General features: G+C 40.4%; 1 protein-coding gene across 4 annotated transcripts in view; it reads right to left on the reverse strand.

Moving 5' to 3' along the window:
• Window positions 1–15,091, reverse strand: part of LOC123940334 (myosin VIIA and Rab interacting protein) — a 379,886-nt gene that overhangs the window by 214,594 nt on the left and 150,201 nt on the right. For all 4 annotated transcript variants that reach the window (XM_046003035.1, XM_046003036.1, XM_046003032.1 and 1 more), the window contains exon 3: window positions 2,791–3,012. In XM_046003035.1, coding sequence (XP_045858991.1) covers window positions 2,791–3,012 — 222 coding nt within the window. The remainder of the gene's footprint in view (window positions 1–2,790; window positions 3,013–15,091) is intronic.

Genomic DNA, 15,091 nt, shown 5'->3' on the forward strand with positions numbered 1-15,091 from the left:
GTATTTGGAGATTTTTTTCTGATCCACTGAGAAGAGGGAAAGAGAAAAATGGAAAGAAACAAGATCACACAGGTACCAGTATTTCCTTCTGTGTGTGGGTGAATATGTTGATGGACAGTAAATAATAGTACGTTTTATTAATTGCTAGGCTTTGAAATTTCGATGACACCACAGCTCTTGAGGATCAAACCGAAACTCTTCACCTAAACGGACCTAATTCTACATGCCACTTCAAAGAGTGGTCTGTTCCAGGCCCTCTGCACACCTTGGGGGATCTTTTCTGCTCTTGGCATACCTTGTCCAAGAATGCCCAGTGATTCCTCTTCCCAATCAGAGTTCTATCTGGGGTCCATCGTCTTCCAGAAAACCTCATTAAGACACTCTACACTCCCTGTATCCTTTTCTCTTTTAAAATTCCTAAAGCCTAAGGAATAGCATGGAGCACATCAGGAGAAGGAAGGGAAAGATGAAGTGGGGGTAGGAATTGGAAGGGGAGATGAACCATGAGAAACTATGGACTCTGGGAATGAAACTGGGAATTCTCAGGAGGATGGGTGAGCCTAGTGATGGGTATTAAGGAGGGCATGTATAACATGGAGCACTGTGTGTTATATGTAAAAAATGAATCATGGAACACTGTATCAAAAACTAATGGTGTACTGTACGGTGACTAACATCACATAATAAAAGTTATTAAAAATAAAGTTAATTTGGGAAAAGTGGGGAAAAAATGAAATAAAATTCCTGATGCCTCGTTTGTACCACACATTTGGCTGCTTTGGAACATTGTCCTTGTCTGTTACTCAACCCACAAAGATTTGTGTGCCTTCTACCAGCCAGGCTCTCATGCTACAAATGGAGTTGAAGAAGACGGGGAGGGTCCCTGTCCTTGAGGCATTCACTTCCTATTAGGTTGGTCCCTAATATAGGCACCGCGGCAGATGTTGGAGTCAAACGCTGTGTGAGACTCACCCAGCTTCTGGGCGCACAATCATGACATTCAGCCACACCACGCTCTTCCACTCCTTATTTCTGCCACCTCTTGGCCTGTTCATTCCTCCTCCTCACTCAAGAAAGTTGTGTCACCTGGATTAGTAACCCCCTCCAAACTTTTGCCATCAACCTGGTCGCTTCAGAATATGTGCACTTGCCTTTTAGTCCTATGCCTTCCTCGGATAGACCTTAGCCTCCTATGCCCACGTTCAACATCCAATGGCTCCACCTCGCAAACCACTACTGCAAACATCTTTTCCCCTACACAAAACGTTCTCTGCTAAGTGCCCCTATGGAGACAGTTCTTCAGCTTTACCAGGTACTTCTAGCTGACTGACCTCTCCATTTTCTTCCCACCACCTACAGCTCCTTTCTGTCTTTCTTTCCTTTATCCACATTGATCCACGATCCACAGTAACCTATCATTTTAATTTTTACATTTTAAATATACTACACTCCATTACCCATGCATCTGTCCCAAACCCCTGGAAGACTCCTCAACCCAGAAAGGACCTGACCATCTGCTTTCCTCATGTCCGCACACATGAGGTTGAGTATGGCTGGAGCAAAACGCACAATGTGCTGGTCAGAAGTATACCAGTCAATGATTAGAACCCAGCTCAAAAGCCTGGGTCTCCAACTTCTGCAATGTCTGTTGCCCAGATCTCTTCCAACATCCAACTCTCTTGTTATAAGCACTTGACCCTTACCCAACTTTACCTAGAAAGGGAAGACACAGAATTAACCGGGTTGCATCATCCACTCCCAAGCACAGGTTCACCTACAGTTAAAGTCTCCTCCTTCCCTTTGGCGCCACAGGACTTCTCCTCCTCCTGATATATGTGGACTCGGATAGGTTCCTTGCTCTGAAAGTCATACGCAGAACCTGGCGAGCACCCCATCCTCGACAATGGGTCCTCAACAAATCACGTTTGCTTCCATTGGTTTCTCTTTATAACTCAGAGACTGAGTTGCTGGGGATCCCAAGGGAGCTTAGCAGTCATCTCCACGAACTAGCTTTATGGGAAAATGCTAGGGCTTGATAACTTAAAGGATAAAAGTGAACAAATAAGGCAGGAGGAAAGAAGGGAAAAATGAGGGAGGCAGGAGCTCCTGTGTTCTTGGGAACAGCCAGTCTCTGTCTTGCTCACAGTGAGAGGCATTATGGAAGGATGCAATGAATACAAATGTGTTTTGCAGAGGCTAGAATCGGCAACAATTTAAGAATTCCAAGCCACAAACACCAGACACTGGTTTATCAAACTTAATCAGTTTCTGAGTATTTGGTGTATCAAAGAAATGCTCTGGCAGTCACTGAGAGAATAAAAACACGTATCTCTGTGAGACTCCATGCTAGCCATTTCCTTCACATGGAGACCACCATCTCCACACCTTTTCACGTTAGTAATTCTTTTCCATCTTTTACCATCCTGCCTTTATTTCTTGTTCTCTGTGAAGCTTCTTCCAAACCCTAGAGCTAGTGGCTCCTCGCCAACAGGTGAACTGGTCAGGCCTGTATCGTGGTACCGTGATCAACACTCGTGCATTCATCGTCCCCGCTAAGCAATCTGCCCAATCCGCCATCGTGTTCCCCAACCCAGCTTAATTCCCAAGAATCCAGCACATGCCTGTGGAAGGAATGAAGGAAGGATGAGACCTCCTTCTCTTTATAAAGGTCATGTGGTGCTCTGTACCCCTGGGCAACCCCACGCTGACCAGCTAAGCTCTGCTTGCTCCTACTTGGCTAAAGAAAGACTGTGCCCCCAGCGGACACTTTAGGTCCACTTGGCCACTCACCTGGCTTGCTGGCAGACGCAGCAGATCCACACCTTCTCGCGCTTCTGGTAGGAGCAGCAGCTCTTGCAGACGTTGAACGTGCAGTCGGCACACCTGCGCTTGGTGTTGACCAGGAAGGTGAAAGGCGAGCAGCAGCGCATGCAGCAGTGCTCCACAAATTTCTGGTGCTTCGAGAGGATGCTACACTTGCTGCCTTCCTCCGCCAGCTTCTGTTTCATCTCACTGGGCAGCCGGGAGGAGAAGAGAAACAGCAAATCCCATCAGGACGCACTCTCCAAAAGCACCCCCCCCCCCCAGGGCCTCCCACAGGCCAAGGCACCATGGAGAATCTTCCCACAAAATGATAAACTCTGAAACACCAACGGCTTGACGTGATATCCAGAGAGGAACCCTAATAATGGATTAATTTTTGTGCACTTCTGCATGTCACGTTTTCTATGAGAAATCCCATGAGACTTATTATGTTTGAGACAATAGATTGAGATACAAACTATTATAAAAACTAAGCACATCCTTGAAAAATAAAACCTTTAACTTCATTAATGCCTTTTTAAAGGAGGGAGAGAACATCTACGCTCAACCGTTAATCCCCGCAATAGCCCTGCTGGGAATAGGATAAATGCGGCCCTGGTCCTATTTAACATCCCCCCGGAAATAAAAGCATGCAGGGATTTTAAAAGCTTTCAAATCAACATAAGTCAATAAAGATTCTCTAGGTGATGGGCAAATCCAAAGTACTAGTGATTCAGAACTGGATCAAAGACAATCCTTTCTTCCAAGAGCTCATGGTCAGACCGGGCATATGGCCAGCCATATTAATGCAAAACACCACCACTGCACGCGCTTCTCTCTCCACTCAGGGAGAAGGAACAAGAACCCTGAGAGACAAGGATACCCTGAAGAGGCTGAGTTTCCTAAGAAAAACTGACTGGAAGTAACCAAGTTACTCTGACCTGGCAAGTTTGAGATGTTTTTCCTGCTAAAAAATGGATGCCTACAAGCAATAACAGCCAAATAACTGATTTTTTTTTCCCACACCCAGTTTGTGACTGCAGTTCATCCCAGATCAATCTGTGATGCATATGGCAAATGCTTTCTCCCAGTTTGCACTTTATTTTTGTATGCTGCAAAAAATTTACTGAATTCATTTATCAGTTCTAGTAGGTTATTTTTTTTTGCAGAGTCCCTAGGGTTTTCTATGTATAGTTTTTAATAAATTAAAAAAAATTTTTAAAGTAAAGCCCATTTACTTTTTTGTGTGCTGCATCATTTTTTAAATTTTTTTATTTTTATTTATTTTTTAAAATTTCTTTTCAGTGATCCAGAATTCATTGTTTTTGCACCACACCCAGTGCTCCATGCAATACGTGCCCTCCCTAATACCCACCACCAGGCTCCCCGAACCTCCAACCCCCACAGCCCTCCAAAACCCTCAGACTGTTTTGCAGAGTCCACAGTCTCTCATGCCCTTTTACTTTTAATGTTTATTCTTTTCTAACATATGCATTGAAGGCCATAAAATTCTCCACATATCCCTTTCACTGCACCCCACAGGTTTTCAATCAGATCATTTTTATTGGGTGTTATATACAACTAATGAATCATGGCAGACTACATCAAAAACTAATGACATACTACACGCTGGCTAACTGAATATAACAATAAAAATTCTTAAGCTTGAAATTTCCACGTATACGGCTTTTGTTACTGATTTTGCTTTTGATTTTACATTTTGATCAGAGAAGAGAGTCTGGAAGAAATGAGTTCTATGGTACTTGTTGCGACTGGCACAATAGCCTACTACATGATCAATTTCTGTGAAGTCCCATGTGTGTGTGAAAAGAATATTTTCTCTCTATTTCTTGGGAACAAAACATTGAATTTCCCATTATAATTGTGGATCTATAATTCCTCTTCAATTCTAGTTCATTTTTACTTAATGTTTTTAAGACTATAATGTAAGGTGCATCAAATATCCTCTCAATAAATGTTATGTTCTTATTGAAATATTCCTTTTGTGATGACATAAAACCCTCTCTATCCCTAATAATGCTTTTTTGTCTTCAAGTCTGTCTTATATTTATAGTCCATATTAGTTATTTTTTATGTTCGTTATTTTTAAATTGACCGTGTGCCAGGGTTATAGCTTTTTATATCTGAATCTTCACTTTCAACATTTGTATTGTGTTTCATATCAGGATGTTATAAGCAGAACGTAGCTGAATTTGCTATTTTCATGCTGTATGAGAATTCCTTTTACCATGTAAGTTTAAACCATTTATATTGAGGTTGCTAATATATTCACTTATGTGCTGCTGAAGCAAGCACTAGATTACTAATACATTTGGATTTATTTCCACTGTTATTTAATGTTTTCTATTTACCGTGTTCTTTGTTTCCTCTTTTTCTCCTTTCCTACTTCCAATTAGATTGATATTCTTCATTCTTTTTTCTTTCCTGAGTATGATTTGGCATTTGTTCTTTTTCATTTCTTCTAGTGGTTGGCATGCATATTGAGATTAGTATCTATTGTTAATGGCTTTCCTCTCATTAGCAACATAAGTGTTAATTCCTTCTGGTGTTCTATGTTATTACTGACAGTATGTTGGTTCAATCTTAGTTTGTAACTGCCAAAATTGTTCTTAATATTGTTTAACTGTAGTTTTAGCACCCCACATGATGCAGTATGGAACCTTCTCTCAGACAAAAAGCCCAAACACAGGAATTCTACTGCCATTTCCTTCATCCAAGTGTCAACATCCCTCCTGTATCTCCTGGGTTTGGTTGCAAATGGGGTGCTGTGCAGTAACCATTTTTGTCCATTGTGTCCAGAAGATATACTTTTTATCTGCAGGCGGGTTGGTCCAATAGGAGCTTGCTTAGCTGTCAGCAGAAGCAGAATTCATTTATAATTTTTAAGTTGACATTTGCATAGATTTATCCACATGTACCAATTTATTTGTTCATCAGTGCGTCTTGCTTCTGATGTTTCCTCGTCTTTTTTTTTTTTTCTGAACTCCTTCTAGTAATTCTCCCCACAAGAAAAACTCTAGCAACCTTTATTTGCTGAAAATGTCTATCTCATCCTTATGTTGGAAAGATGCTTTCAATGGGTACAGAATCCTAAGTTGGCAGTTCCTTTCCAAAGGTACCAGATAATACCGAAGGGAATAGTCCATCTTTTTTTTTTTCCTGATATCGAATGTAATGTGAAGTTTGTCAGTTTGATTATTCCTTTTTAGGGAATCTCACTTTTCTCACTGGCTACTTGTAAGAGTTTTTTGTTTGCTTATTTGGTTTTTGTTTGTTTGTTTTTGTTTTTAGTGTTCTGTTTGGTGTTCACTAAAAAATGTGTAAGTGGGGATTTCTTTGCATTGTTCTTCTTGGAACTCTTGGTAATTTTTTAAGGCTTTCATTAATTCTAAGCAATTCCCCAATTACAACTTAGAATACTGTCCTCTGCTGTATTTTCTCTAATCACTCCTTCTGGAATTCTATGTCAAGGCTTCCCTGTTCTTCCATGCCTCCTAATCTTTCTGTCATGTCTGTACTTCTGAGATACATTCAGGACACGTGCTTTGGTTTTAGCTCCTAGTTTAGAAATTCTTTCCTCATTCATGTTTTCTCCACTCTTTAAATGATTTTAAATTTAATGGACTTTTAATTTTCATTTCCAGAAGCTGTATGATTTGTTTCCACTAAAGTCTGCCTGTCCTTCTCTCTTTGGTGCCATTCAATTCTGGTTCCTATTCATTCTCTTATATTTCTTTTTTTACCCATTTTAAATAGACGTCCTTTATATCCTCTTCCTGGTTCTTACATTATCTTAAATTCTTAGAAGGGGTGTAAATTACAGACAAAAGGTTGATATCCAGGATCTATAAAGAACTTCTCAAACTCAACACACACAAAACAGATAATTATATCCAAAAATGGGCAGAAGATATGAACAGACACTTCTCCAACGAAGACATACAAATGGCTATCAGACACATGAAAAAATGTTCATCATCACTAGCCATCAGGGAGAGTCAAATTAAAACAACATTGAGATACCACCTGACACCAGTTAGAATGGCCAAAATTAGCAAGACAGGAAACAACGTGTGTTGGAGAGGATGTGGAGAAAGAGGAACCCTCTTACACTGTTGGTGGGAATGCAAGTTAGTGCAGCCACTTTGGAGAACAGTGTGGAGACTCCTGAAGAAATTAAGAATAGAGCTTCCCTATGACCCTGCAATTGCACTGCTGGGTATTTACCCCAAAGATACAGATGTAGTGAAAAGAAGGGCCATCTGTACCCCAATGTTTATTGCAGCAATGGCTACGGTCGCCAAACTGTGGAAAGAACCAAATGCCCTTCAACAGACGAATGGATAAGGAAGATGTGGTCCATATACACGATGGCGTATTATGCCTCCATCAGAAAGGATGAATACCCAACTTTTGTAGCAACATGGACGGGACTGGAAGAGATTATGCTGAGCGAAATAAGTCAAGCAGAGAGAGTCAAGTATCATATGGTCTCAATTATTTGTGGAGCATAACAAATAACATGGAGGAGATGGGGAGATGGAGAGGAGAGGGAGTTGAGGGAAACTGGAAGGGGAGATGAACCATGAGAGACTATGGACTCTGAAAAACAACCAGAGGGTTTTGAGGAACCAGGTGGTGGGTAATAGGGAGGGTACATACTGCATGGAGCACTGGGTGTGATGCCAAAACAATGAACACTGTTATTCTGTAAATAAACAAATAAACGAATTAAAAAAAAAAAAGGGGGTGTAAATTCTTCTACCGGGTGTGTCTCTTAAGTCTTGTTCAAGGTGGGTTCTTTCTTTTATGGTTTACCATTTTTAAAAAAGATTTTATTTATTTATATGACAGACAGAGATCACAAGTAGGCAGAGAGGCAGGCAGAGAGAGAGGAGGAAGCACAGGCTCCCCACTGAGCAGAGAGCCGGATGCGGGGCTCAATCCCAGGACCCTGAGATCATGACCCGAGCTGAAGGAAGAGGCTTTAACCCACTGAGCCACCCAGGGGCCCTAGTTTATCATTTTTGAATGAGGTGCCCTTCAGCCTAGCTTGCTCTTCCCGCAAGTGCATGTGTTCTGTGCAAGGGCTGCAGAAAGCAAGCCAGCTATGCATTTGATTTCACACGGCACCACAGAGGGGTTATCAATTCCAGACCAGTTTCACATTTGTTTCTTAGCTTGGAAAATCCTGTACCACACAAGTAATAGGATTTGGATTTCCAATCCCATGTGTACTGCAGGATTGGGACTTTGAGCTTTGATCCCTAATGGGAGGCTTATTTTCTTCCACCCAGGGCTCCAGGCAAAATCACCTGCTTTCTAGCTCCCACAGCCAGTGAGTAGAAATTTTCTAGGTGTCCCCGTTCACTGAGAGAGAAAGCCTCTAATACTGAACATTGTACAGGTGTCTCATTCTCAGCTTGCCCTTCGAAGGCTCAAACCACCTCTCCTGCCCCCACACAGAAATTAACAGTGCAGTCACTAGCCAGCAGAGCCTTTTCCTTCTCTATCTGACCACGCTGACCACTTGGCTTTACCTCCCTCTTTACTTCCATCCTGAGGAGTATCCCTTTCTTACTTTTTCCCCCTGACTTAAAAAAAAATTGAGATATACTCCACATGCTATAACATTTACCCTTTTAAATTGTACAATTCCGTGGTTTTTAGTACATCCACAAAGTTGTCTAGCCACCAGTACTATCCAGTTCCAGAACATTTTCATCATCCTCAAAAGAAACCCCATACCAATCAAGCAGTCACTCCCCCAGGGTGGCCTCCCCACCAAGTCCCTGCCAACCCAGGCCACTCATGTACTTTCGGTTTCTATGGCTTGGCCTATCCTGGACATTTCATATACATGAAATCATACCCAATACCTTATCTTTTGTGTCTGGCTTCTTTCTTTCTTTGCATATGTTCAGCATTCATCTATAGTGTAGCATGTATTAACATTTAATTCCTTTTTACTGCCAGATAATCCTCCATTTATGGATTATACCATATTTTATTTATCCATTCACCAACTGGTGGACATCAGGGCTGTTTCTACTTTTTGGTTATTATGAATAATGCTGTTATGAACACTCATGAGCAAGTTTTTGTGTGGACGTGTTTTCAATTTCAGGAATGGAATTACGGGGTCCTATGATAATGCTATGTTTAAGCTTTTAATGACCTGCTAGACTGTCTTCCAAAAGAACGTACCATTTTATATCACCAACAGCAAAACATGAGTGTTCCAATTTCTCCACACCCTCACCAACACTTGCTAGTGTCTGTCTTTTTAATTATAGCCATTCTAGGGAATATGAGGGGGCTATCTCATTGTGGTTTTGATTGCATTTCCCTAATGACAAATAATGTTGAGCACTTTTTCATGTACTTATTGGCCACTGGCATATTTTCTTTGGAGAAAAGTTTATTCAAACCTTTTGCATATTTTAAAATTAGATGACTTATCTTTGTTATTGTGTTGTCAGAGTTATTTATGTATTCTGGACACAAGTCCCTTACCAGATACATGGTTTACAGATATTAAATCTTATGTTTCATTAGTGTGTTTAGTACAAAGAAGGACTGCACTAGCTCATCCTAGCCCACTACTAGAATTGGGAATCTATGTACAGTTTTATGACTTCATTTTTCACTTAACAACAATATCATAAAACATCTTTCCATGACAATTCAGGTGTGTTTGCAGCATTAACTTTCAAGGTGTCCTGAGCTGGCTTAAACATCTGATGATATATATGAGCAGGGCTAACTGCTCTGCATAGCACTGCCCAATACTTACTTGTTGCTTGAGCACTGGGGAGCAAGGAGAGGCTGAATCCAGAATTAGAAGGGGAGGCTACATCAGGCCAGCTCATAATTTAGACTTGGCTAAACAAAATATTTACAGGGAAACAGGACAGAGGTTTTTTGTTTTTTTTTTTCCCTTAAGGCATGAAGATGTTGTTCTCCAATCTCTCAGATTTAGAGCAGGAGATGAGCTAAGTCACTGACAGCTCTGACATCTGTAAACAACATAAGAAAAGCCTCAGCAATTGACCGACTTCTATTGATATTTCAGAGCCACTCAATTAAATGGGATAAAACATCCAGGAAGGAAAGTCTTTGGGGATCAAAAGAGCTCTGTGAAGTCAATCCACAGGATCACTTGAGCACTATGAGTTTTGTTACCTGACACACAAGGCTGCAAACTCCAGGGATATTTAAAACTGAGTATCTAATAATAAAACTGTACCAACCTCTCCAGAATTTGTTCCAAGCAAATGGAGTGTTTTGAACCAGAGGTTCAGGAGAGGAATAGCATGGCCTTCTTCTGAACCATCTCTTATTTATCAGATTCTATGTCCCGGGCAGAGTGAGAAGCAGACCCCCACTGAGCAGGAAGCCAGATGCAGGATTGGATCCTGGGACTGGGATCATGACCTGAGCTGAAGGCAGACACCTAACCAACTGAGCCATCCAGGTGCCCCTCATTGTGGTTTTGAATTGCATGTTCCAAGTGACTAATGATTGCAATGGACATCTGAAAAACCTATCGACATTTCATGGTTTCTTGGTCCACTGCCATGCCAACTCTGATTGACTGGTAGTGGGTGAAGCACCATGGGTTGAGAGGATGTACACAGGCTCAATGGAGCTAGACAGTCATGATAAGTTAGCAGTGTCTGCCACGGGTGTAGCAGGGAGAAGTGATGGCACATGTCACTTGTTTGCTATCAAAGAGACAGTAATTCTGATCCATACCTGTGTAGCATCACTTCATGATCATAGACACTAGCGCTTAGATAGTAGTCAAATGTCCTCTTCTCTATCGTGTTTCCAGTACTGCCAGGCATAACTATCACTTTGTGCCCAACTCTCTCATGGCACTCATTACGCTGAACTGTAATCATTTGTTCATGTGCCTTCTACAGAACAATCAATTCCTCAGAGAGGAGGACAGGGGTGGCCTCCTTTCTCCCCAACACACAAGGCCTGGCCTGGATTGCGTGTTCCAGGGTGTACTCTTTCTTAACAAGCAAGTTCAGTCAATGAGTTGGGGATTAGAGTAAAACAAGAGCACTGGCCAGATGAATATAAAAACCTCCTAATAGTCAGTTGCTTAGGATTCTACCATTATGGAAAACCCATATGCAAAACAACAAAACACTTGACCAACTCTTATCTTGCACAGTAAATTTTGGTCATGCTGAGCAAGACATTCTGCCTTCTGTTGCTGAAAATTTACCAAAGATAAAGCAGCATAGGAAAGTTAAAAGGAGAATTCAAACACGTATAATGAGGGAACAGGATTCTTCTTCTTTATTTCTTAATAAGAGATAAATATAATATTTCAGATTCTGGAATGTTCTTATTCATCGTTCAAATACTCATACATGCAAATAAAAATTTCTCTGTGACTGAGCACAGGCACCATTTCCAGAGCCGGTCCAACCTGCAGGCTGTGGCATCCGCAGAAGCAGACACTTACTCCCTGCAGAATTTTCTTCCTGCTGTTGGGCTTGTTGGTACAGATCTGACCTTGAGCAAGCAAACTCTCCCATGAGAAGTGGGGCTGTCATCACTCTCCAGGCTGTCGTTAATGAAACAGAAATGTTCCAGACTTCATTTTAGCATTTACTGGGGATGGACGCTCAGAAAATCTCTACACTGCAGACCACACCCATATTCTGACATTTAATGCATCATGTGTTGTATGTGAACACCTACTTTAATTCTATTAATATTTGATTTCTCCATCTAGAAGAAGTCACTGTACAGGTCAGCCTGTGGAGAGGTGCCAAATTTCACTGGTGATGCGGCATAGCTCTTACGGCACTTACCCCTCTGATGCTCAGGCACAGATGACTCTCCTTCTTACTCTATAGTGAACTACCTTCCCCAAATCTGAATACAGAATGGAAACTATTGGAAAACCTACAGAAACATTTTTAAAGTCGTTTATTATATTTCTGTGACATCTCCCTTCCCAGAGAAAAAGAGATGACTTCCTTTTTTTAACTCATGCTTCCACAAAAAAGAATGGCAATCATCTTTATAAAATGCATACTATGTGTAAGGCACTGGCAGAACTGATCCCTACAAAACATTTCTGAGGCACAAAATGAGAGGCTTCCACACTTTACTCGGGTTACTTTCTAGAGGGCATCAGCACATGTTGTGTTCTGTATCTGAATGATGAGCAGCCTGTGGACATGAGTGGAATCCTTCCTTTGTATAGTATCCCAAATTATAGCTTGCTCATGTGAGCACTTGATAGGAATGTCCTGTTTATAATGGTGTCAGAGAGTATGTGTGCAACAAATTTTATCTTTTGATTTTTTGTGTCCTAGGACTTTATTTTTATTTAAATTCAATTAATTAATATATAATGTATTGTTAGTTTCAGAGGTAGAGGTCAGTGATTCATCAGTCTTATATAACACCCAGTGCTCATCATATCATATGTCCTCCTTAATTTCCATAGCTCAGTTACCCCATACCCCCACTCCCTTAGCAATCCTCAGTTTGCTTCCTGTGATTAAGAGTCTCTCATGGTTTTGTCTTCCTCTTTAATTTTGTCTTGTTTTATTTTTCCCTCTCTTCCCTTATGAGCCTCTGTTTTGTTTCTTAAATTCCACATGAGTGAGATCACATGATAATTGTCTTTCTCTGATTGACTTATTAAGCTTAGCATAATACCCTCATAATACCGTTTGTTGTTGCAAATGGCAAAGTATCATTTTTTGATGGATGAATAGTATTCCATTGTACATAGATACCACATCTTTATCCATTCATCTGTCAATGGACATCTGGGCTCTTTCCACAGTTTGGTTATCGTGGACATTGCTTCTATAAACATTAGGGGTGCAGGTGTCCCTTCAGATCACTACATTTGTGTGTTTGTGGCAAATATCCTGTAATACAATTGCTGACTTATAGTTCTATTTTCAACTTTTTGAGGAACCTCCATACTGTTTTCCACAGTGGGTGAACCAGCTTGCATACCCACCAACAGTGTAATAGGGTTCCCCTTTCTCCTCAACCTCACTGACAGCCATTCTGACTGGTGTTAGGTGGTATCTCATTGTGGTTTTGATATGCATTTCCCTGATGGCGAGTGATGAGTATTTTTTCATGTGTCTGTTGGCTATTTGTCGGTCTTCTTTGGAGAAATGTCTTTCATGTCTTCTGCACATTTCTTGATTGTGTTATTTGTTCTTTGGGTGTTGAGTTTGATAAGTTCTTATTTTGGATACTAGCCCTTTTTCTGTTAAGACATATGCAAATATCATCTCCCATTCTGTTCGTTGTCTTTGGTTTTGTTGACTGTCTCCTTTGCTCCACAAAAGAAGCTTTTTATTTTGATGAAGTCCCAATAGTTCATTTTTACCTTTGTTTCCCTTGCCTCTAGAGACACGTCTAGCAAGAAGTTGCTGCAGCTAAGGTCATCGAGCTTGTTGCCTGTATTCCCCTTTAGGATTTTGATTGATTCCTATCTCACCTTTAGGTCTTTCATCCATTTTGAGTCTATTTTTATGTATGCTATAAGGAAATGTTTCAGTTTTAGTCTTCTGCATATGGCTGTCCAATTTTAGTCTTCTGCATATGGCTGTCCAATTTTCAGCAAGTCTCTTGCTGAAGAGACTGTACTCGGATATTTTTTAATGCTTTGTCGAAGATTTGTTGACCATAGATTGAAGGTCCATTTCTGGGTTCTCCATTCTGTTCCATTGATCTATGTGTCTGTTTTTGTCCAGTACCATAATGTCTTGATGATCACAGTTTTGTAATAGATTTTGAAGTTCAGAATTGTGATGCCACCAGCTTTAGTTTTCTTTTTCAACATTAATTACTCTGGCTATTTGGGGTCTTTTCTTGTTCCACACAAATTTTAGGATTATTTGTTCTCAGCTCTACGAAAAAAAGTTGATGGTATTTCGATAGGGATTGCACTGAATGTATAGATTTCTGTAGATAACATAGACATTTTTAAACAATATTTGTTCTAATCCATGAGCATGGAATGTTTTTATATTTCCTTTTGCCTTCCTCAATTTCTTTCATAAGTATTCTACAGTTTTCCGAGTATAGATCCTCTGCCTCTTTGTTTAGGTTTATTCCTAGGTATTTGATGGGTTTTGGTACAGTTGTAAATGGGATTGACTCCTTAATTTCTCTTTCTTCTGTCTTGTTGTTGGCATATAGAAATGCAACTGATTTCTGTGCATTGATTTTTATATCCTGCCATGTTGCTGAATGAGTTCTTGTATGAGTTCTAGCAATTTGGGGGGGTGGAGTCTTTTGGGTTTTCCACATAAAGTATCATGTCATCTGTAAAGAGTGAGAGTTTGACTACTTCTTTTCCAATTTGGATGGTTTTCATTCTTTTTCTTGTCTGATTGCTGAGGCTAGGACTTCTAGTACTATGCTGAACAACAATGGTGAGAGTGGACATCCCTGTCACGTTCCTGACCTTAGGAGAAAAGCACTCAGTTTTTCCCCATTGAGAATGGTAATTCGCTATGGGCTTTTTGTATATGGCTTTTATGATATTGAGATATGTTCCTTCTATCCGTACACTGTGAAGAGTTTTAATCAAGAAAGGATGCTCTACTTTGTCAAATGCTTTTTCTGCATCTATTGAGAGGATCATATGGTTCTTGTTCTTGCTTTTATTAATGTATTATATCACATTGATTGATTTGCAGATGTTGAACCAACCTTGCTGCCCAGGAATAAATCCCACTTGGTCATGGTGAATAATCCTTTTAATGTACTGTTGGATTCTATTGGCTAGTATTTTGCTGAGAATTTTCATATCTGTATTCATCAAGGATATTGGTCTGTAATTCTCTTTTTTGATGGGGTCTTTGTCTGGTTTGGGGATCAAGGTAATGCTGGCCTCATAAAATGAGTTTGGAAGTTTTCCTTCCATTTCTACCTTCTGTAACAGTTTAAGAAGAACAGACATTTATTCTTCTTTAAGTGTTTAGTAGAGGGGCGCCTGGGTGGCTCAGTGGGTTAAATATTTGGTAGAATTCCCCTGAAGCCATCTGGCCCTAGACTCTTGTTTGTTGGGAGATTTTTGGTTACTGCTTCAATTTCCTTATGGGTTATGAGTCTGCTCAGGCTTTCTACTTCTTCCTTTTTCAGTTTTGGTAGTTTATACATCTGTAGCAATGCATCCATTTCTTCCAGATTGCCTAATTTGTTGGCATATAGTTCTTCATAATATGAACTTGTAATTGCCTGTATTTCTTTTGTGTTG

The sequence above is a fragment of the Meles meles genome, chromosome 4, assembly GCF_922984935.1.
Source record: "Meles meles chromosome 4, mMelMel3.1 paternal haplotype, whole genome shotgun sequence".
NCBI classification, from domain to species: Eukaryota; Metazoa; Chordata; class Mammalia; order Carnivora; family Mustelidae; genus Meles; species Meles meles.